At 42.4% G+C, this 25,029-nt stretch overlaps 1 protein-coding gene across 1 annotated transcript in view; it reads right to left on the bottom strand.

Annotated features, from left to right (window-relative positions):
• LOC106584065 (rhophilin-1) overlaps positions 1 to 25,029 on the bottom strand; it is a 59,296-nt gene that overhangs the window by 18,708 nt on the left and 15,559 nt on the right. The window contains exons 4-13 of the mRNA XM_082967850.1: positions 21,313 to 21,441; positions 13,921 to 13,996; positions 13,639 to 13,716; positions 13,183 to 13,307; positions 11,488 to 11,654; positions 11,023 to 11,210; positions 8,201 to 8,357; positions 7,901 to 8,026; positions 5,924 to 6,131; positions 5,026 to 5,162 (exon numbers count right to left, since the gene is read on the bottom strand). Of these exons, the coding sequence (XP_082823976.1) occupies positions 5,026 to 5,162; positions 5,924 to 6,131; positions 7,901 to 8,026; positions 8,201 to 8,357; positions 11,023 to 11,210; positions 11,488 to 11,654; positions 13,183 to 13,307; positions 13,639 to 13,716; positions 13,921 to 13,996; positions 21,313 to 21,441 (1,391 nt within the window). The remainder of the gene's footprint in view (positions 1 to 5,025; positions 5,163 to 5,923; positions 6,132 to 7,900; positions 8,027 to 8,200; positions 8,358 to 11,022; positions 11,211 to 11,487; positions 11,655 to 13,182; positions 13,308 to 13,638; positions 13,717 to 13,920; positions 13,997 to 21,312; positions 21,442 to 25,029) is intronic.

Below are 25,029 nucleotides of genomic sequence, written 5' to 3' on the forward strand. Positions count from 1 at the left end.
TGTCAATACTGCCCCCTAGCCCTAACAGGTTAAAGAATGACCAGGCATCCTCTACTGACGGGATGAGGTCAATATCCTTCCAGGATACCCGGGCCAGGTCAATTAGAAAGGCCTGCTCGCTGAAGTGTTTTTGGGAGTGCTTGACAGTGATGAGGGGTGGTCGTTTGACCGCAGACCCATTACGGATGCAGGCAATGAGGCAGTGATCGCTGAGATCTTGGTTGAAAACAGCAGAGGAGTATTTAGAGGGCAAGTTGGTTTGGATGATATCTCTGAGGGTGCCCGTGTTTACGGATTTGGGGTTATTTCTGGTGGGTTCATTGTTCATTTGTGTGAGATTGAGGGCACCAAGCTTAGATTGTAGGATGGCCGGGGTGTTAAACATGTCCAAGTTTAGGTCACCTTGCAGCATGAGCTCTGAAGATAGATGGGGGGCAATCAGTTCACATATGGTGTCCAGAGCACAGCTGGGGGCAGAGGGTGGTCTATAGCAAGCGGCAACGGTGAGAGACTTGTTTCTGGAAAGGTGGATTTTTAAAAGTAGAAGCTCGAACTGCTTGGGCACAGACCTGGATAGTGAGACAGAACTCTGCAGGCTCTCTCTGCAGTAGATTGCAACACCGCCCCCTTTGGCAATTCTATCTATCTTGTCGGAAAACGTTATAGTTAGGAATGGACATTTCTGGGTTTTTGGTGGTCTTCCTGAGCCAGGATTCAGAGCCGGCCAGGACAACTGGGTTGGCAGAGTGTACTAGGGCAGTGAATAAAACAAACTTAGGGAGGAGGCTTCTAATGTTAACCTCTCTAGGGTATGTAATCGTCCCACCTACTCAACAGCCAGTGGAATTGAGTGGCGCGATATTCAAATACCTTCAAAATGCTATTACTTCAATTTCTCAAACATATGACTATTTTACACCATTTTAAAGACAAGACTCTCCTTTATCTAACCACACTGTCCGATTTCAAAAAGGCTTTACAACGAAAGCAAAACATTAGATTATGTCAGGAGAGTACCCAGCCAGAAATAATCACACACCCATTTTTCAAGCTAGCATATAATGTCACAAAAACCAAAACCACAGCTAAATGCAGCACTAACCTTTGATGATCTTCATCAGATGACACTCCTAGGACATTATGTTATACAATACATACATGTTTTGTTCAATGAAGTTCATATTTATATCAAAAACCAGCTTTTTACATTAGCATGTGACGTTCAGAACTAGCAAACATACCGCAAACTTCCGGTGAATTTACTAAATTACTCACGATAAACGTTCACAAAAAACATAAAATAATTGTTAAGAATTATAGATACAGAACTCCTTTATGTAATCGCGGTGTCAGATTTTAAAATAGCTTTTCGGCAAAAGCACATTTTGCAATATTCTGAGTAGATAGCTCGCCATCACGGGTTAGCTAATTTGACACCCACCAAGTTTGGCACTCACCAAACTCAGATTTACTATAAGAAAAATTGGATTACCTTTGCTGTTCTTCGTCAGAATGCACTCCCAGGACTTCTACTTCATCCACAAATGTTGTTTTGGTTCAAAATAATCCATAGTTATGTTCAAATATCCTCTGTTTTGTTCTTGCGTTCAAGACACTATCCGAACGGTGACGCACGGACGCATGTCGTGACAAAAAATTTAAAAATATTCCATTACCGTACTTCGAAGCATGTCAAACGCTGTTTAAAATCAATTTTTATGCAATTTTTCTCGTAAAATAGCAATAATATTCCGACCGGGAGACGTCTTTTTCGTTCAAAGACTGAAAATGTAAAATGGCCTCTTCACGTGCACGCGCGCCCCAGTCTCATTGTTCTCAGATCGACCACTATCCAAATGCACTACTGTTTTTCAGCCTGGGACTGCAAAGTCATCATTCAATGTTCTGGCGCCTTCTGAGAGCCTATGGGAGCCTTAGAAAGTGTCACGTTAGAGCAGAGATCCTCTGTTTTCAATAAAGAGAGTATAGAAGGCCAAGAAATGGTCAGAGAGGGCACTTCCTGTACAGAATCTTCTCAGGTTTTGGCCTGCCATATGAGTTCTGTTATACTCACAGACACCATTCAAACAGTTTTAAAAACTTTAGGGTGTTTTCTATCCAAATCAAACAATTATATGCATATTCTAGTTTCTGGGCAGTAGTAATAACCGGATTAAATCAGGTACGTTTTTTATCCGGATGTGAAAATACTGCCCCCTACCCTAGAGAGGTTAACATGCATGAAACCAAGGCTATTACGGTTACAGAAGTCAACAAATGATAGCGCCTGGGGAATGGGAGTGGCACTGCAGGGCCTGGATTCACCTCCACATCACCAGAGGAACAGAAGAGGAGTAGGATGATGGTACGGCTAGGCACTGCAGGGCCTGGATTCACCTCCACATCACCAGAGGAACAGAAGAGGAGTAGGATGATGGTACGGCTAAAGGCTAGAAGAACTGATCGCCTAGTACGTTCCGAACAGAGAGTAAAAGGAGCAGATTTCTGGGTATGGTAGAAAATATTCAAGGCATAATGTACAGACAAAAGGTATGGTAGGATGTGAGTACAGTGAGGGTAAACCTGTGCATAGAGTGATGATGAAAGAGATAGTCTCTAGAAATATCATTTAAGCCAGGTGATGTCACCGCATGTGTGGTAGGTGGAACTAATGTGTTAAATAAGGCGTATTGAGCAGGGCTAGAGGCTCTACAGTGAAATAAGGCAATAATTACTAACCAAAACAGCAATGAACAAGGCATATTGACGTTAGCAACAGGCATGCGTAGCCGAGTGAACATAGGAGTCCAGTGAGTGGCTTCCGGCTGCTAGCCGCCAGGGCTAGCAAAAGGGCCTTGGAGGGATGTTGCGATGGAAGAAAGTCTGTTGTGGCCCCCTCGTGCTATTACGTCGGCAGACGGATCAGCAGGGTATTGTGTGGTAAACCAGGCCAATTGGCAAAATAAAGAAAAAAAAGTGTAGTGGCCAAAGAATTTGTCCGATGGGCTCTGGATAGCTAGCAGTCTGTGGCTAATATGTTAGCGGATGGGCATTCAGTGGAGAACACGACGGCGGAGCCAGTTGAGAGAAACCCCCTCGGGCGAAACACGTCGGTGGTCCACTCGTGATGGGTCGGCGGGGGTCCAAAATAGGTATAGTAGCCCAAGGAGTGGCTGATGGACCTCTTTGGCTCGCCGGGAGTTGGGCCTAGCAAGACTAGCGCCAGGCTAATTGGTTCCTGCTTCGGGACAGAGACATTAGCCAGGAGTGGCCATTCGGATAGCAGCTAGCTAGCTGCGATGATCCAGGTGAAAAAAAGGTCGGAGCTTGCGGTAGGAATCCGGAGATATGGAGAAAAATAAGTCAGATTTTCTCTGGTTTGGGTTGCGCTGTGCAGACTGGCGAGAGTTGTCCGTGCTAGAGGTAGCTGATGACCGCTAGCAGTGGCTAGCTGACTACTAGCTAGTAGCTAGTTAATAGTCGGAGTTCCGGTTCAGAAGACGGATCAGTAGGGTTCCGTGTGGTAAAACTAGGTATAGTGGCCAAAGAATTTGTCCGATGGGCCTCTTAAGCTGACAGTCCGATGTGTTCTAGACAGTAGCGGGCCGCAGTTTGCTAGCAGCCAGTTAGCTGGTAGCAAGTTAGCTGGCTAGCTTTTGATGGGGGATCCGGATTCTTAAGTATAAAATAGCAGATCCGTACCACATTGGGTGAGGCGGCTTGCAGGAGAGTATATTCAGTCTGTAGATGGAAAGTGATATTAAAATATTTAAAAAATATATACGAAAAAAAAACCAAGGAAAAACGATGTTAACATGGGACAGGAAGGGACAAGACAATAACACACATCCGACTGCTATGCCATCTTGGAACACAGAGATTGCCTACGGGCAAGGGATAAGTATGATTTTGGCAGGATGAAGGGGGCTGTGCCCCTTGTAGTCACTCCCAAAGATACCAGGCACCCTTCTAGAGCACAGTATCCACTTAGTAAAGATGCTAATTGCAGGTATCACACATGAACATGCTCACTGTTAGAAAACAGAGCGTTAGTCCTGTGTCCATAGTCACCTTGCAAAACACCTATCTTGCAAGTAAGAAAGGCCTCGGGCATGAGCAAACACAGCATCACCTATGTGGTTCCCAATCCTACTACACTGTTGTCTGCAGTTCCAGCAAATTGGTTTTCAGTTATTGATTTGGCTAATGCGTTTTTTTAGCATCCCCGTGGCACCAGATTTTCAGTTCTGGTTTTCTTTTACGTTCCTTGGCAAGAGATTTACTTGGACCGATGGTCCCCATGGGGTACACGGACTCCCCCCGCAATTTTTTAAACCGCATTGGCACAATATTGAGGGTTTCCTTCCTCCGGAGGGGAGCACTCTAATACAGTACGTGGATGACTTATTGCTATGCTCTGAGACTCTCCAGTCCTGTGAAACTGACACAAGAGCTCCTTCAGAGAACGGCCAAAGTACCAAAAGAGAAGTTGCAACTAATCTCCCAAATGGTTCAATATATGGGTCATGATATCACTCCCAGCTGGGCACAGAGAGTGCAAGCCATTCTCTCTGTCTCACAGCCTGTTACCAAGCAACACATGATGTCACTGACTGGTATGGCAGGGTATTGTAGGGTGTGGCTGTCTGACTATGCTGAGGTTGTCCAGCCTCTCTCTGATCTCACTTATGGTCACAAAATGGCTATGAATGATAAGATAAAGTGGACCCCTGAGGGTTTGACGGCCCTGACAAAACAAACAACTTATGACTACTTCCCCATGCTTGGGGCTCCCTAACCACTCTAAACCATTTAATCTGTGTGTGAGAAAAATGGTTTGGGGTCTTCTGTTTTGACACAGGAACATGGAGGAAAGCAGAGACCAGTGGGTCACAATCCTAAACAATAGGACAGTGTGGCGAGAGGTTTGGTGTGTTGTTTAAAGGGCGGTGGCTGCTGCTACTGAAACTGTGTTAGCGTGTGCAGATATTGTGGCTATGTGCCAGTTAACTGTTCACGTCCTACATGCGGTCCATGCTCTTATTTCAAAGGCAAAGAGAGCACACCTGACTCCAGGGAGAATCAGAATGTGCTGCTTGCAATGTCTCATGTGACCCTGAAGAGGTGGACTGTGTCCAATCCAGCTACACTGTTGCCGACCCCTGAAGACGGAGAACCTCATGACTGCACATGAAGATGGTATCCAAACCAAGGTCAGATTTAACTGATGTACCAATACAGAATGCTGATTTGGAATAATTTGTGGATGGCTCAGCTCAGAGGTCTGACAAGGGAGAACCACTTGTGGCTTATGCTGTAACAGCATCTACCACACTTGAAAGTGCTAAATTACCCTCACACCTCAAGCTGCTAAGTTGTTTGCTCTTATGAGAGCTTGCATTTTGGCTAAAAGGACAAACTGTTACCATTTACACTGACAGTAGATATGCATTTGGCGTGGTACATGCTTTTGGAACCCTCTGGAAGCAGCGGGGTTCTCTCACGTCATCAGGTAAGACAATCTCACATTCGAAATCGGTTGACAACCTTTTAAAATTTGAGAAAATAATATTTCCCTTTATTTGGAATGGCAAACCAGATCAAGTTAAATGAGCATATTTATATAATATTATAAATAATATTTATATAATTAAAACTTTTAAATATTAAGGCATTAAGCCTCTCAAAGCCTAAATTGTATATACAGTTTAAGTCGGAAGTTTACATACACTTAGGTTGGAGTCAATAAAACTAGTTTTCAACCACTCCACAAATTTCTTGTTAACAAAGTATAGTTTTGGCAAGTCGGTTAGAACATCTACTTTGTGCATGACACAAGTCATTTTTCCAACAATTGTATCTCTTTACTGAAAAACTTGCTCACACACATACACACAGTCTAATTACTGGTGCTCACACTTACAAAACACACTCACAGTGTATCTCGGGAGCCTCTGCTGTCTCGTCGAAGTCGTCCTCTCGGTCCATCTCAGAGTATTTGTCCAAAGAGCGTTTGTGCACGAAGGAGAGCACCTCCTGTAGAATATCCATCTTCCTTAAGATCTTACACAGACCGTGTACTCTCATAGCTTCCTCATGTCTGATCAATGCACGACGCAGGTGGGCCTTACCTAGAGCACGCACGCACGCACGCACAGACAAACAAACACACAGGAAAAGCTTTAGTAGGATCTCAAAGGCCATGCCAGCGCATCAAATATAGATACAGTTGAAGTCAGAAATTTACATAAACTAGTTTTAATGACTCCAACCTAAGTGTTTCAACCACTCCACAAATTTCTTGACAAACTATAGTTTTGGCAAGTTGGTTAGGACATCTACTTTGTGCATGACAAGTCATTTTTCCAACAATTGTTTACAGACAGATTATTTCACTTATAATTCACTGTATCACAAATCCAGTGGGTCAGAAGTTCACAAACACTATGATGACTGTGCCATTAAACAGCTTGGAAAATTCCAGAAAATGATGTCATGGCTTTAGAAGCTTCTGATAGGCTAATTGACATCATTTGAGTCAATTGGAGGTGTACCTGTGGACGCATTTCAAGGCCTACCTTCAAACTCAGTGCCTCTTTGATTGGCATCATGGGGAAATCAAAAGAAATCAGCCAAGACCTCAGAAAAAAATTGTAGACCTCCACAAGTCTGGTTCATCCTTGGAAGCAATTTCCAAACACCTGAAGGTACCACGTTCATCTGTACAAACAATAGTACACAAGTATAAACACTATGGGACCACGTAGCCGTCATACCGCTCAGGAAGGAGACGCGTTCTGTCTCCTAGAGATGAACGTACTTTGGTGCGAAAAGTGCGGATCAATCCCAGAACAACAGCAAAGGACCTTGTGAAGATGCTGGAGAAAACAGGTACAAAAGTATCTATAGCCACAGTAAAACGAGTCCTATATCGACATAATCTGAAAGGCCGCTCAGAAAGGAAGAAGCCCTGCTCCAAAACCGCCATAAAAAAGCCAGACTACGGTTTGCAACTGCACATGGGGACAAAGATCATACTTTTTGGAGAAATGTCCTATGGTCTGATGAAACAAAAATAGAACTGTTTGGCCATAATGACCATCGTTATGTTTGGAGGAAAAAGAGGGAGGCTTGCAAGCTGAAGAACACCATCCCAACCGTGAAGCACGGGGGTGGCAGCATCATGTTGTGGGGGTGCTTTGCTGCAGGAGGGACTGGTGCACTTCACAAAATAGATGGCATCATGAGGAAGGAAAATGATGTGGATATGTTGAAGCAACATCTCAAGACATCAGTCAGGAAGTTAAAGCTTGGTCGCAAATGGGTCTTCCAAATGGACAATGACCCCAAGCATACTTCCAAAGTTTTGGCAAAATGGCTTAAGGACAACAAAGTCAAGGTATTGGAGTGGCCATCACAAAGCCCTGACCTCAATCCAATAGATTTTTTTTTTTTTACAGAACTGAAAAAGCGAGTGCGAGCAAGGAGGCCTACAAACCTGACTCAGTTACACCAGCTCCGTCAGGAGGAATAGGCCAAAATTCACCCAATTTATTGTGGGAAGCTTGTGGAAGGCTACCCGAAACATTTTACCCAAGTTAAACCATTTAAAGGTAATGCTAGCAAATATTAATTGAGTGCATGTAAACTTCTGATCCACTGGGAATGTGATGAAATAAATAAAAGCTGAAATAAATCACAATACCATTATTCTGACATTTCACATTCTTAAAATAAAGTGGTGATCCTAAATGACCTAAAACAGGGAATTTTTACTAGGATTAAATGTCAGGAATGGTTAAAAATTGGGTTTAAATATATTTGGCTAAAGTGTATGTAAACTTCCGACTTCAACTGTATGTGTTTGTGTGTGTTGGTGAGTGCGTGCGTACATTCTCACCCAGTTTGCGTCTCTCCTCAGGGTCTCTGAGCACCTGGCTGAGTGGGGGTCCAGCAGGATTACTGACATGGAGCTGGAGGAGAGCCTTCTCTCCCTCTTCATCGCACTCTTCTTCATCAATGGACTCTACAGGACACAACACACACTGGCAGGTAGACACACATTTACAGGAATACACACACTCATACTAAAACACACACACAAACAGGACAATTTCCCAAACCACCACGATCGTCATTCCTGTCATCATCAATATCACTCAACTCAACACACACCCACACACTGCACGGTGGTACTTACGTGTGCGGTCACAGAGAGCGACAGCAGCATAGTAGTGTGAGAGAGCTCTGAAGTGTTCTGATTTCACCTGAACCATGGAGGCCCAGGAGAATGGGACATAGTCCTTCACTAGGGGCTGAGACATGGTCTGGAGCACCAAGCTATACACGTCTGATACCTATAGCGAGAGAGAGAGAGAGAAAAAGAGGGATGAAGAGAGACAGGAGAATGGAACATAGGCCTTCACTATGGGCTGAGACAGGGTCTGGAGCACCAAGTTATTGTAAAACATCAATTAAACAAAGTCTCAAATAGCCACCTGTCCCTTTTAATAGCCGGTCAACGGCACACATTTCAGCAAATAAACACTGTTTCAAATAAACTCTAGGTCTAAATTAATTATTTACGAGTTCACCATGAATTGCTTACAAGGTTTAATGTTTGATTTGTTACATTAAATAATTCAGTAATGACTCAAAAAAAAAGTCAATCATCCGTTTTTAAATCGCCAGTAAGAAACTGCTAGCCATTGACTGCTAACAGCTGAGAACTGCTAGCTGGCAAGCACAAAAACAGTAAACAACTTAGGGAGTATATACCCCTAGAAAATCAGATCGCCATCTAGTGGCAAAAGTAAGAACTGACAAAAATGCACAGTTAAAGAGGAGAATAATATTGTTCTGTCAAGGAAAAGTTTTATAAATAGAACAATATTATTCTCCTCTTTAACTGTGCATTCTCTCATATACATATATATGAGAGAGAGAGAGAAAGAGAGAGAGAGAAATGTGACAGTGTGCAAATCATAACAGTGCAGAAAAGTGAGAAATTTATTAAAATGCTGGAAGTGATGAATGCTGAAATTAAACAATTAACTATGCAAATCAGCAAAAGCTGTGCATTAAATAGACAAATAACTCAAATAGAAGCCTGTCTGTAATAAGTGCCTGTTGAGTTCAGTGATTTAAACAAACTATTAATTTAAGTTTTACAGTATATAGGTCTTATACCTACAGAGCGAGAGAAAGAGCGGGATGAAGAGAGAGAGAGAGAGTCAAGAGAATGGAACATAGTCCTTATCTGGTCTTGAGCACCAAGCTATAAAAACCTGATACCTACAGAGAGAGAGCGAAAGAAGACACAGGACAGGCTGTGCTAACTCTGCTCCCGGGGAAAGGTAGAGAAAGAGCTGGATTTCCTACTACACTGTGACAAATACTTAGACCTAAGATAATCTTTCTTTCTAAAAACAAACGAATTTGAAACTATAAAATTATTTAAAAAAATGTATTGGATGAAAAACCAAAATGTGTAGTTTGGGCAGACAAGGTCAGTATGTGGCCTCCTGCCACAACCAGAGGGCCAGTCAGTGAAAAGTACAATGCAACAATAGTATTTGCAATTTTGTTTTGTTTTGGCTTTCATACACTATACATACAAAAGCATGTGGACACCCCTTCAAATCAATGAATTCTGCTATTTCATCCACACCCGTTCCTGACAGGTGTATAAAAATCGAGCACACAACCATGCAATATCCAGACAAACATTGGCAGTCGAATGGCCTTACTGAAGAGCTCAGTGAGTTTCAACGTGGCACTGTCATAGGATGCCACCTTTCCAACAAGTCAGTTCGTCAAATTTCTGCCCTGATAGAGCTGCCCAGGTCAACTGTAGGTGCTGTTATTGTGAAGTGGAAACATCTAGGAGCAACAACGGCTCAACCGCGATGTGGTAGGCCACACAAGCTCACATAACGGGACCGCAGAGTGCTGAAGCGCATAGTGTGTAAAAAGCATCTGTCATCAGTTGCAACACTCACTACCGAGTTCCAAAACGCCTCTGGAAGCAAAGTCAGCACAAGAACTGTTCGTCGGGAGCTTCGTGAAATTGCCTAAGATCACACAAGCCTAAGATCACCATACGCAATGCCAAGCATCAACTGGAGTGGTGTAAAGCTCGAGTAGGAATAATTGTCTGGGGCTGTTTTTCATGGTTCGGGCTAGGTCCCTTAGATCCAGTGAAGGGAAATCTTAATGCTACAGCATACAATGATATTCTAGACGATTCTGTGCTTCCAAGTTTGTGGCAACAGTTTGGGAAAGGCCCTTTCCTGTTTCATCATGACAAAGCCCCCGTGCACAAAGCGAGGTCCATACAGAAATAGTTTATCAAGATTGGTGTGAAAGAACTTGACTGACCTGCACAGAGCCCTGACCTCAACCCCATCAAGTTCCTTTGGGATGAATTGGAATGCCGACTGCGAGCCAGGTCTCATCGACCAACATCAGTGCCCGACCTCACTAATGCTCGTGGCTGAATGGAAGCAAGTCCCCGCAACAATGTTCCAACATCTAGTGGAAAGCCTTCCCAGAAGAGTGGAGGCTGTAATAGCAGCAAAGGGGGGACCAACTCCATATTAATGCCCATGATTTTGGAAAGAGAGATTCGCGAATAGGTGTCCACATACTTTCGGTCATGTAGTATACCATGCCATGTGGCTTTTCAGTCATGTAAAACTAGCCACCTACAATTACTTTTATTTAATGTTGTTCTCATTACTATTGTTGTTGCCATGTGAATAAAGTCTGAGAGTGAGAGAGTGAAACATAGTCCTTAACCAGGGTTTGGGACATGGTCTGGAGCACCAAGCTATACACATCTGTCACCTACACACACACGCATGTAGGCACACACAGACAGAGAGAGGGGGACAGAGAAAGAGAGTGAGGTGAACAGAAGAGAAGTCTTTAACAAGGGCACTGGATCAAGGTCATGAGCACCAGTGAAAAGAACATGTTGGCCATCTACACACACACACACACACACACTGGTCCCCTCACTCGTGCGGCCTCTTGAGCCACTTGTAGCTGGGAGGTGAAGTGTGTGTCCTGCGTGGTGAGTGTGACCCTTTCGAACACACACTCCTGCACTTGGGCGATCATCAGCCGGACCAGCATGCATAGCGACGGGCTGCTCATATCCAGACTGGGAGCGTTGGAAAAGTTCTCCTTCAGGAAGTTAAATGCACCTAGACACACCCAGATTTTATACACTTTTATAGTTTACAGTTTTATACAGAAAAATACTAAAAACGCAGAAAAAAAAATATTCATACAAAGAGAAGATGACAGTTGCATATGAAATGTATGATCTGCAGTTGTGTCTGAACTCCAACTGTGGTGTGTTAATGTGTAGAATCTCAGGCACTGGTATTTCCTCCCCAGGGCCCCTTGTGGTTGTGTTCCTGTAATAGTTTGTGTGTGCATGCCATGTTTGTGTGTGTGTGTGCGCGTGTTTAGGGCTACCTGCAGCCCTCTGGAAAGCGTCTATAGCCTTGTCTATGCCAGCTGCAGCAGAGCGGTCCTGTCTGGCTCCTATCTGTGTGTAGAGAGCTCCCACGTTGAAGAGCACACTTCCCTTCTCAAATGCCAACGCACGCTGGCATGACGGCACACCCGTCAGAGAGTCATACCTAGAGACAGTGGGGGGGACACGAGGGGGATAGAGAGAGACCGAGAGAGAGCGAAGGAGAGTGAGAAAGGGGTGTTTGGAGTAATTCTAAACTTAAAAAACAAGAGCGAAGATTGGTGAGAGAGACACAACTCCAAGGTTAGGAGTGACTAAGAAAATAAAGGTTGAGTGGGTGTGCCTTCAGAAAGTATTCATACCCCTTGACTTTTTCCACATTTTGTTGTGTTACAGCCTGAATTTAAAATAGATTACATTTAGATTTTGTGTCACTGGCCTTAACACGATACCCGATAATGTCAAAGAAGAATTATGCTTTTAGAATTATTATTTACAAATGAAAGGCTGAAATGTCTTGAGTCAATAAATATTCAACCCCTTTGTTATGGCAAGCCTAAATAAGTTCAGGAGTAAAAATGTGCTTAACAAGTCACATAAGTTCCAATGTCTCGCAAAGAAGGGCACCTATTGGTAGATAAAAAATAAAAAAGCAGAGACTGAATATCCCTTTTAGCGTGATGAAGTTATTCATTACAATTTGGATGGTGCATCATTCCGAACTCAGTTGCCGGAGAGGAAGGAAACCGCTCAGGGATTTCACCGAGGCCAATGGTGACTTTAAAACAGTTAGAGTTTAATGACTATGATAAGAGAAAACTGAGGATGGATCAAGATTGTAGTTACTCCACAATACTAACCTAAATTACAAAGTGAAAAAAAGGAAGCCTGTACAGAATAAAAATGTTTGTAATAAGGTACTCAAGTAAAACAAAAAAATGTGGCAAGGAAAATAACTTTATGTCCTGAATAAAAAGTGTCATGTTTGGGGCAAATCCAACGCAACATATAACATGGCTGCATCATGTTATGGGTATGCTTGTCATTGGCAAGGACCAGGGAGTATTTTAAGATAAAAAGGAAATGGAATAGAGCTAAGCACAGGCAAAATTCTAGAGGAAAACCTGGTTCAGTCTGCTTCCCAACAGACACTGGGAGACAAATTCACCTTTCAGCAGGACAATAACCTAAAACACAAGGCCAAAATATTCATTGGAGTTGCTTACCAAGACGACATTGAATGTTCCTGAGTGGCCTAGTGACAGTTTTGAATTAAAATTGCCTTGAAAATCTATGGCAAGACTTGAAAATGGCTGTCTAGCAATGATCACCAACCAACTTGTACAATCCAGGTGTGCAAAGCTCTTAGAGACATCCAGAAAGATGTGATTGTAACATGTACTGACTCAGGGGTGTGAATACTTATCTGAAATGAGACATTTCTGTATTTCATATTCAATAAATTAGCAAACTTTTCTAAAAACATGTTCTCACATTGTCATTATGGGGGTAGTGTGAGAAAATAATATATTTTATCAATAACAACAAAATGTGGAATAAGTCAAGGGTATGAATACTTTCTGAAGGCACTGTATGAGTCAAGGAGAGGGGGGAACACAGAAAGGTTTCTGTGTGTGCGTGTCCTTTCTGAAGGCCCTGTAAGTGAAGAGTTTGTGTGAGACTAAGAGTCTGACCAGTGGAAGTGGACTCCTAGTGTTCTGTGTGGGGGGAAGAACCTCTGGTCCAGATAGTACAGCTGGTTATAATACTCTATCAGGAGCTCCAAACCTGCCTCATTACGACTGGGGGTACGCATTGCCTGATGATTACACAGAGGCATATATTAGCACACACACACACACATATTTTAGAACACACACACACACTCAATGCAACATATGATGACATGACTATATAACAATACATTTACAAGCTATGTCAACAACAACATTAATATGTGAACACATTTACCAACTAAAACATACTCTGTTTTGTGAATAAACAATTATCATATAATTTACACAGCCAGTGTATAAATGATATGATAGTCAGAATTATCAAACATTTAGCCGGCCAGTTTATATTGTTAGTGATATAGCTAAAGCCACTAGGTGGCAGTGCTTTCAAGAGCGGTTGACTTTTGTTCTAACCTGTCTGAGCTCCATAAACTCCTTAGTTTCCTTCTCAAACAGAGAGCTGTCCTCCCTGTAGTGCTCACAGATATATTCCTGAGAGAGAAGAGGAAAGGACAAGCTCAGTCACTTCGAGAGAGAGAGAGAAGAGGAAAGGACAAGCTCAGTCACTTCGAGAGAGAGAGAGAAGAGGAAAGGACAAGCTCAGTCACTTCGAGAGAGAGAGAGAAGAGGAAAGGACAAGCTCAGTCACTTCGAGAGAGAGAGAGAGAGATCGAGAGAGAGATTTTTTTTCCTCACCTTGAGGGGAACAGTGAGGTCCACTTCCTTTGTCTCCTTCAGACCCAGTGGGATCATGGGAACATTGATGGCTTCACTGAAGGACAGAGAAGAGAGATCAACATGTGTGTGAAATGACATATCACATACCTCCACAGACAAACCCAAATCTACCTCCCCCACACCATCCCTATTATGACAGTAACCATATTGGTCAGTAGCCCCTCAACCCTCCAACCCCCCCTGCCTGGTAATTACAGTTTTTATAATTGCTTTGGTACTATTTTCACGACTATGTGGTGATATTTTTTTTACTCATATTACAATACTCAAAACTGGTAATACTTGTAACTGGTACGGAGCCGGGGGGGGTGATTGTCAGGGCTCTGTGCAGACAAGTCAAGTTCTTCCACAGATCTCAACAAACCATTTCTGTAAGGACCTCGCTTTGTGCAAGGGGGTATTGTCCTGCTAAAACAGGAAAGGGCCTTCTCCAAAATGTTGCCACAAAGTTGGAAGTACAGAATCGTCTAGAGTGTTATTGTATGCTGTAGCATAAAGATTTCCCTTCACTGGAACTAAGGGGCCAATCCCGAACCATGAAAAACAGCCCCAGACTATTACTCCTCCTCCAGCAAACTTTACAGTTGGCACTATGCATTGGGGCAGTTAGCATTCTCCTAGCATCTACAAAACCCAGATTCGTCGGGCAGACTGCCAGATAGTGAAGCATAATTCATCACTTCAGAGAACGCGTTTCTACTGCTCCAGAGTCCAATGGCGGAGAGCTTTACACCACCCCAGAAGACGCTTGGCCTTGCGCATGCTGATCTTAGGCTTGTCTGTGGCTGCTCGGCCATGGAAACCCATTTCATTAAGCTTCCGACGAACAGTTCTTGTGCTGACGTTGCTTCCAGAGGCAGTTTGAAACTTGGTAGTGAGTGTTGCAACCGAGGGCAGATGATTTTTACGCGCTTCAGCACACAGCGGCCCCGTTATGTGAGCTTGTGTGGCCTACCAGTTTACAGCGGAGCCGTTGTTCCTCCTAGACATTTCCACTTCACAATAACAGCCCTTACAGTTGACCGGGACAACCCTAGCAGGGCAGACATTTGACAAACTGACTTTTTGGAAAGGTGGCATCCTATGACGGTCCCACTTTGAAAGTCACTGAGCTCTTCAGTAAGGCCATTCTACTGCTAATGTTTGTCTATGGATATTGCATGGCTGTGTGCTCGATTTTATACACTTGTCAGCAACGCGTGTGGATGAAATAGCCGAATCCACAAATTTGAAGGGGTGTCCACATACTTTTGTATATATTGTACTTTGAAGAACTAGTCAAATTATTTCATCAGACAGCTCTGCAGCATACTTAGGCAGGGTAGCCTAGCTAAATAGCATGACTAAAAAGACAGTACAGTATGGTGAGCACAGATAACATTGTCTGGCTGGCTAGCTGCTACTGCCTCAGCAGAGATGCGATGACTTAAAATAAAGTCAATTCTACACAATTGAAATATTGTATTATTTCATAGTAATTTCCCATTTTTCTATTGGGGTTTTCAAAACGTGGACCTGACAGAGACAATTGAATAATTTTCAATGGTTTAGCAATCGAATGTCCACTATTTTTGGCTTTGGAATTTCCATTAAAAAGCACTAAAATAATTTGAATGTACATTTTTCATAATGCATTTAAATTTGTATTTTTATCGAAACCGAAAACCATGGTTGTTTTTTTACTAATGGAACTGAACCGGCCTCAAAAAAAACGTTTAATTGTGCATACATTTTGTTTGTAGACATCTTTCATCACAAAACCATTGATCAAAAATATAAGTTTACTGTGAAATATGAGTACATTGCTTTAAATCACCAAAACACAACATAAATTACATCTTCTCAATTTAGTTATTCTAAGAAACCGTTAATCCTATAGCAAAACATTTAAGATGCATGTTTAAAAATTGCGCTGTGAATGTATTATGCTATAGTACTGTAAATTACAGTACATTACGCTGTTTTCACATTAGGCAATAACAGTGCTGTGTTCGAGACCCCCTAAAGCGAGACCAATTCAAGACCAAGAGCGGGACGAGAGAGTCCAAGACCAGAAAAATGCAAGTCCAATTCAATACCATGATTGTAATTTTGTCAATTTGCCACCATAATAAGAGTTCAAAATATCCTGTATTTCGGTGTTCATATTTCAGAGGAGCATATGGATTCTTTAGACATTCAGAATGATGAAAAAAAAATGCATGCAGAGGGCAAATAGAGCCACTCTACAAATTATTACCAACCAAAACAGTGGGGAACAATGCGGGCATTCTATGCCTTCAGAGAAGGGCTAAGGAATTATAATAATTCTAAATATATTCATATTTTCAATGATAGTGATTTAATCACTTCAGTTTTTGTTGGAAAGGAAAGAGTTAATGCTGCAGAGAAAATAAATATCCAATCAGGATTTTTCTTTGGTGGTCTCTGGGGAGATAAATCTAGCTAGCCAAGTCAGCCATTGGCTAGGCCATCAGAAGCTAGATTGGCCTCTGCCATTCAACTATATTAGGGAAAACAATTTGGAGTGACAGTGGAATCAACCAATCACATTTTGACTTGTAATAAGTGGGACCGTTTTTACAAAAACCTCTGCCTTCTAGAAGGCCAACAGGTCACTGCAATAACTTTTGTTTTAGGCTCATTTGCAACAGGTGTTATCAAAGAGGATGTTGTTGCTAAATTTGTTAGTGTCTCCCTTTTAAAGAATAACTTTCAACAAGAAGTTTCAAATGATCTGGTGAGTGGAACTGTGTTTTTTATTGCAGCTCGCTTGCTGTTGTTGTTAGATATCTCTTTCAAAATAACTGAAACAGTGTTGCATTTAAACTTTAGATCACCGGTTACTTTGTGTGCTAAATGTGAAATGTTTTTTGCAATGACAAGTAATAATTGTACATTTCAATTTGGAAATGCTTAGCCTAATGGTTGTGTTTTTGTATTCATATGATTGGGACTTACTGACTTATTATGTCCAAGTGAATGGATTGCTTATCCTTTAATCATGCTGTGTGTGACTGCTGTCTTTCAAATCGGCCCTATGCAGTGGTGTCTGGAGTAGTGAGTATACTCACATTTTGCCGAAAATTCCCAAATGGCCGCCTGAAGGAAAGGCGTTTGAGTTTTCCTATAGATTTTCACTCTCAAAATCACTTGATTTAAAAAAAAAAAAAATGTAATAGATGATGTTCTAAACACAACAATGCTTGAACCACAGATCATTTTTAAGGTTTTGGAAAAATATACATTTTCATGGAGGGTGTTGTCCTTTAATTCAAATGAGCAAAACAAATGCCCTCCCCATTGATACAAATCAGCATGATATCATTCTGTCAGCAAACATTTAATTGGGAAAGCCTTTAGAAAATGTTCACGCAAACAGTGCATGATGACTGCGCTTCGCAAGTCGCCTACTAACCAAGACTTCAGACAACTTTTTCAATACCTGGTTTGCATACCCATTGTTTTCTTAGTTAGCATTTACTGGTAGATATAAGTTGAAACGTCTTTCCTACCTACCCCACAGGTGTTTATAGATAACTCGATCAGTTGGAATACGGCGACACGAGCGCTTATATCAAAAGAGCTCTCCGTAAGCTACGCTCCAGTGGGCACAGCTAGGCATGTTGCACTGGGGACAGAGAAAATACTCACATTTTACACAATGGCTCCGCCGTGGTTCTGTGTAGCCTAGTTATGCAAATATATTTGAGATCAGTGTATTGCAATTAATTTAGTCTGACTTAAGTCAAATATCTTTGGAGTAGTAAACATGGAGCCAACAACGAGTCCCAGACAGTTCGCAAAATATCATACCAAAATATCATACCAGAGGGGGCATCGTTTACTTCACTACGTAAATTATTGGGATCAAGTATTTGGAATACATTGAGCTCATTGACAAAACAGACCATGGGACGCTTTTTCATACAAAAGGTGGGTCTGTAAATGATGTGATTATATTGGAGACAAGTTTATAGCAGTGAATGTCATATATTCATTTACTCCTATAGTATTTCTAAGTAGAAGCCATATCAGCCAGGGAACCTAATTGTTCTCACTTTATGATACAACATTCAGAAGGCTGCCTGACTGTGGGGCTCTTTACCTGAATTATTTACAACAAAACTACTTATTTAGCTCAAATAGAGATATAATTAAATTGTGTTTACTTTGAAGAGACGGGCCTATAGTATGGGGAGTGGTTTATGGAGCGCTCTTTGAAATATGTGCTCGTTTCCATAAGGCCAAGGTCCAATAGGTTCGCCACTGCGTAAACATGTCTAATATAGATATAAAGACTGTACAATTTCCCTGTGTCTATCCTTTACCAATAGTGAGAGCGCAACTTAATAACAATTCCCCCCACTCCTCCCTACCAGCGAGCGAGTCAAGGAAATTCAGACAAAGTTTGAGGATATTTTTCCATGAAAGTAAAAGGACAGTAATGTTACTTGTAAAGTAGGAAGCTCAGGTTTCAATAGGCGATAAGATAATGTTTCAAGAAAGGAGTGTATATATATATTTGGCCTGCCAAAGCAGTTTTATGCGCTGACTGAATGGAAGCTGATAATGAGTTTTTTTACTCCGCTCGTCTCAGGAAGAAATTACGGGAAAAACATTTTGGCATGGTGAATCCAAGCCTGACATTATTAGGTACACCTATCTAAACTCAGCAACAACAAAAAAAAGTCCTCTCACTGTCAACTGCGTTTATTTTCAGCAAACTTAACATGTGTAAATATTTGTATGAATATAACAAGATTAAAAAACTAAGACAAACTGAACAAGTTCCACAGACATGTGACTAACAGAAATTGAATAATGTGTCCCTGAACAAAGGGGGTGTCAAAATCAAAAGTAACAGTCAGTATCTGGTGTGGGCACCAGCTGCATTAAGTACTGCAGTGCATCTCCTACTCATAGACTGCACCAGATTTGCCAGTTCTTGCTGTGAGATGTTACCCAACTCTTCCACCAAGGCACCTGCAAGTTCCTGGACATTCTGGGAGGAATGGCCCTAGCCCTCACCCTCCGATCCAACAGGTCCCAGACGTGCTCAATGGGATTGAGATCCGGGCTCGTCACTGGCCATGGCAGAACTGACATTCCTGTCTTGCAGGAAATCACACACAGAACGAGCAGTGTGGCTGGTGGCATTGTCATGCTGGAGGGTCATGTCAGGATGAGCCTGCAGGAAGGGTACCACATGAGGGAGGAGGATGTCTCCCCTGTAACGCACAGTGTTGAGATTGCCTGCAATGACAACAAGCTCAGTCCGATGATGCTGTGGCACACTGTCCCAGACCATAACGGACCCTCCACCTCCAAATCGATCCCGCTCCAGAGTACAGGCCTCGGCGTAACGTTCATTCCTTCGTTAATAAACGCAAATCCAACTATCACCCCTGGTGAGACAAAACCGCGACTCGTCAGTGAAAAGCACTTTTTGCCAGTCCTGTCTGGTCCAACGACGGTGGGTTAGTGCCCATAGGCGACGTTGTTGCCAGTGATGTCTGGTGAGGACCTGCCTTACAACAGGCCTACAAGCCCTCAATCCAGCCTCTCTCAGCCGAATGCGGACAGTCTGAGCACTGATGGAGGGATTGTGCATTCCTGGTATAACTCGGGCAGTTGTTGTCGCCATCCTGTACCTGTCCCACAGATGTGATGTCCGAATGTACTGATCCTTTGCAGGTGTTGTTACACGTTGTCTGCCACTGCGAGGACAATCAGCTGTCCATCCTGTCTCCCTGTAGCGATGTCTTAAGCATCTCACAGTACGGACATTGCAATTTATTGCCCTCATGCCTCCTTGCAGCATGCCTAAGGCACGTTCACGCAGATGAGCAGGGACCCTGGGCATCTTTCTTTTGGTGTTTTTCAGAGTCAGTAGAAAAGCCTCTTTAGTGTCCTAAGTTTTCATAACTGACCTTAATTGCCTACCGTCTGTAAGCTGTTAGTGTCTTAACGACCGTTCCACAGGTGCATGTTCATTAATTGTTTATGGTTCATTGAACAAGCATGGGAAACAGTGTTTAAACGCTTTACAATGAAGATCTGTGAAGTTATTTGGATTTTTACGGATTATCTTTGTAAGACATGGTCCTGAAAAAGGGACATTTCTTTTTTTTGCTGAGTTTAGTACCGGGACAAACCCCCCTTTGCCTCCAGAACAGCCTGAATTCTTCAGGGCATGTATTCTAAGGTGTGGCATTGAAACTTTCCTCAATTGGTATCAAGGGACCTAACTTGTGCCAGGAAAACATTCCCAACACCACCGCAACCAGCCTGTACCATTGACACCAGGCAGGATGGGGCCATGGACTAATGCTGCTAATGCTAAATCCTGACTCTGGCATCAGCATGATGTAACAGGAACCAGGATTCGTCGGTCCGGGGAATGTTTTTCAACTCCTCAATTGTCCAGTGTTGGTGATCGCGTGCGCACTGGAGCCGCTTCTTCTTGTTTTTAGATGATACGAATGGAACCCATTGTGGTCATCTGCTGCAACAGCCCATCCTTGACAAGGACCAACAAGTTGTATGTTCCCGAGATGCCGTTCTGCACACCACTGTTGTACTGTGCCGTTATTTGCCTGTTTGGGGCCCGCCTGTTAGCTTGCCATTCTCCTTCGACCCCTCATCAACGAGCTGTTTTTTCCCACAGGACTGCAGCTGACAATGTTTTTAGTTTGTCGCACCGTTCTCTGTAAACACTAGACACTGTCGTGCGTGAAAAGCTTAGGAGGCCGGCCGTTTGAGACACTGGAACCGGCGTGCCTAGCACCAACAATCATAATAAATAAATATATATATAACCTTTATTTAACTAGGCAAGACATACCATGCTCAGTCACTTGTTTTTCCCATTCTAACGTTCAATTGAACATCAATAGCAGTCGGATTAAGTAATAGTAAAATGTCTTAAGAATAGAATAATATATAATGTGAGCATTGTATTGTGAAAGGCAATTACTTTATATGAACATGTATTGCAATGCGAAACATGTACTTCTTGATGAAACACTGATTACGTTTGGTGAAAAAGTGACTGATTGTGTGTTGTACTTAGTCAATTGAAAATGTGCTTAGTTTTGAAACGACTACCTTTTGATGATCTGTTTTGTACTAAGAGTTGTGAAATTTGTACCAAAGCGACTGAACAAAAACTGTACTGAGTCTAAATCAAAGGATTTGCACCACTTGTGACCCTGAGCTTCAGCTGGGCTGGATTACTAGCGCCTCATTACTAGCATACCAGGCCACTCTCATTAGGCTATAATTAAAGCAAATAGGCCATCAGCGCATTGAGCGTTCAAACCCTATACCTCGGTATGTGTGTGTTACCTTTCTGTCTGGTAGACCTCCATACTACTGTTGAGTTCCTCTAGTTCTTCCTTCAGTAGCTGCAGGTTGGAGTTGACAAAGCTCAGCTCTAGAGCCACAGTCTCCTTCACTTTGTTGTTAGTGGTGGCTCTGCAACACACAAATACATTCATATGAGACACCCTACCTGAAATAGGAGGATGTACTAACCAGACCATGAGTCTCATCATTGTCACCTTGTGATCTTTATCCAGCTCAATCCGGGTCGACATAGTTCTGAATGGATGTACAGTAGCTCATACATCCTGTATTTACTGAGAAAAGGGCCTACTTCTACTTCACTTTCTGGGGCCCCAAGCAGTTTGGGACAGTTAACACAGCCCACTACACACAATCCAATTACAGTACACACACACGCACACTTGATTTTTTTACTACTACCCCCAATACACACCTTCACGTAACACACACAGTCAAGAGGAACCCACTCAACCCAATTCTGTGATAAACTTGGGTGAGATATCTAGTCCCTTTTCCAAAAGAGGATTAGGAATCAACAAGAGCGAGTCTTTCATGGACAAGCACAACAAACACACCAACTACATGCGACTTGTCCCCTAATTATAAGGTTATCAATAACATTTAAACAACCTCTGTCATTACACACACACACACACACACACACACACACACACACACACCTTGAAGAACGCATCTGTGATTCCCTTTCCCCCTGCCCCACACAGGCTAATCCCACGTCAGACCTAATACCCTCCTCTCCTCACCCCACCCCAAAAACATACACATCTCTCTCTCTCCAGGACAAGCCAGTTTCAATCTGATTATGGTTAGCTTTAAAGGCTTGCCATGTATCCCGCTTCTCTCTCTCTCTCACACACACGCTTCCACGCATGATCTACAACAGACGGAAAAGAAACAACCAAGTATTGCTGTTAAACTGTCTGATAGCACCAGTGTATAATGTGTGTCTGTGTTGAGTGAGTCACATAACTGTTATTTTACTCTAGGAAAAATATAAAAAAGGGCCTGTGCGTGCTCATCACTTCAGTTAAGTCACGGTCACACCACCCCCAGTAAAATCCCCTGTACTGCTCTGATTTCCAGTAACGAACTGAGTGATGTCATCCCCTACAGGATTAGACTAGTTACTGTCGCTCGCAGTCTTCCTCAATAGAATTCCTTTCCCAAAGTAGATAGCGTACTGGCCTGTTAAACCAGCATGACAGCACATAATATGAAGCTCTAATGAGATTAGAGCTGACCCCAATTATTCAACTGGTCGATAGGCTGTTGGTCGACCAAGATTGTTTTTAGGCGAGCAGAAGGAAATAAATAAATACACCCCCAAATTCGGAAAGTGTTCAGACCCCTTGACTTTTTCCACATTTTGTTACGTTACACCCTTATTCAAAAATTGATTCTTACATGTTTTCCCCCTCAATCTACACACAATGCCAAAGCAAACAAAAATATTTTGAAATGTTTGCACATTTATTAAAAATAAAACTGAAATATCAGATTTACATAAGTATTCAGACCCTTTACTCAGTAAATTGTTGAAGCACCTTTGGCAGCAATTACAGCCGAGTCTTCTTGGGTATGACACTACAAGCTTGGCACACCTGTATTTGGCGAGTTCCTCCCATTCTTCTCTGCAGATCCTCTCAAACTGTCAGGTTGGATGGGGAGAGTCGCTGCAAAGCTATTTTCAGGTCTCTCCAGAGATGTTCGATCGGGTTCTTGGCTGTGTGCTTAGGGTCATTGTTGTCCTGTTGGAAGGTGAGCCTAAGCCCCAGTCTGAGGCCCTGAGCACTCGAGCAGGTTTTCATCAAGGATCTCTCTCTATACTTAGCTCCGTGTATCTTTCCCTTGATCCAGACTAGTCACCCAGTCCCTGCCGCTTAAAAACATCCCCACAGCATGATGCTGCCACCACCATGCTTCACTGTAGGGATGGTGCCAGGTTTCCTCCAGACGTGACGCTTGGCATTCGGGCAAAAAAGTTAAATCTTGATTTCATCAGACCAGGAAATCTTGTTTCTCATGGTCTGAGAGTCCTTTAGGTGCCTTTTGGCAAACTCCAAGCAGCTGTCATGAGCCTTTTACTGAGGAGTGGCTTCCGTCTAGCCACTTGTGTGCCTTTCCAAATCAAGTCCAATCAATTGAATGTACCACAGGTGGACTCCAATTTGTAGAAAACTCTCAAAGATGATCAATGGAAACAGGATGCACCGGAGCTCAATTTAGTCTCATAGAAACGTGTCTGAAAACTTATGTAAATGTATTTATTTGTAATAAATTTGCAAAAATGTCTAAACCTGTTATTGCTTTTTAATTATGGGGTATAGTGTGTAGACTGATTTATTTTATTTAATACATTTAAAAATGTGGAAAAAGTCAAGGGGTCTGAACTTTCCAAATGCACTGTATAAGAGGGGGATCTCGTGTGCCATACAGTACCAGTCAAGTTTAGACACACATACTCATTCAAGGATTTCTTATTTTACATCGTAGAATAATAGTGAAGACATCAAAACCATGAAATAGCACATAGAATCATTTAGTAACCAAAAAAAAAAAAAGATTAGTCCCACTAAACGCAAACCAGATGGGATGGCGTATCACTACAGAATGCTGTGGTAGCCATGCTGGTTAAGTGTGCCTTGAATTCTAAATAAATCACAGAAAGTGTCACCAGCAAAGCACCCCCACACCTCGACCATGAAGGCCTGATTCACGCAGTCTCCTCTGAACAGTTAATGTTGAGATGTCGGTTACTTGAACTCTGAAGCATTTATTTGGGCTGCAATCTGAGGTGCAGTTAACTCGAATGAACTTATCGTCTGCAGTCTTCCTTTCCTGTGCCTGTCGTCATGAGAGCCAGTTTCATCATAGCGCTCGATGGTTTTTGCGACTGCACTTGAAGAAACGTTCAAAGTTCTTGACATTTTCCGTATTGACTGACCTTCATGTCTTAAAGTAATGGACTGTCGTTTCTCTTTGCTTATTTCAGCTGTTCTTGCCATAATGTGGTATTTTACCAAATAGGGCTATCTTCTGTATACCTCCCCTACCTTGTCACAACAACTAACTGGCTCAAATGCATTAAGGAAATAAATTCCACAAATTAACTTAACAAGGCACACCTGTTAATTGAAATGCATTCCAAGTGACTACCTCATGAAGCTGGTTGAGAGAATGCCAAGAGTGTGCAAAGCTCATCAAGGCGAAGGGTTGCTACTTTGAAGAATCTAAAATATATTATATATTTGTTGGGTTACTACATGATTCCATGTGTTATTTCATAGTTTTGATGTCTTCACTAATATTCTACAATGTAGAAAATAGTAAAATAAGAGTTTGCAGAGCGCACAACTTATGCTAGACTTGGTTTATTTCATTCCATTTACGAGTTTTGTTAATTTAGTAGTCTTTTGTTTGGAGCGCTCCTGTCAATGTTGAGTAAGGACACGCACGCATAGTAGTCCAATAAATGCCCATTTGGGGATCTGATAGTATTTCTGATTGACTTAATGCACCACCACTACTGAGCTGTGGAGTTTTCACCTCAGACAGCATGCCTGTTTTTACATCCATTGTGAGAATGACAATTCCTCAATGCATTCGAAAAATCTTTCCAGCTCTCTCCCTTTTGATAACCACTCAGCGTGAAAGGGAAAAATGTAATGCTCTGATCCAGTGGAAATGTCATAAAAT

Source organism: Salmo salar, chromosome 23, assembly GCF_965601325.2.
Source record: "Salmo salar chromosome 23, fSalSal1, whole genome shotgun sequence".
In the NCBI taxonomy this organism is placed as follows: domain Eukaryota; kingdom Metazoa; phylum Chordata; class Actinopteri; order Salmoniformes; family Salmonidae; genus Salmo; species Salmo salar.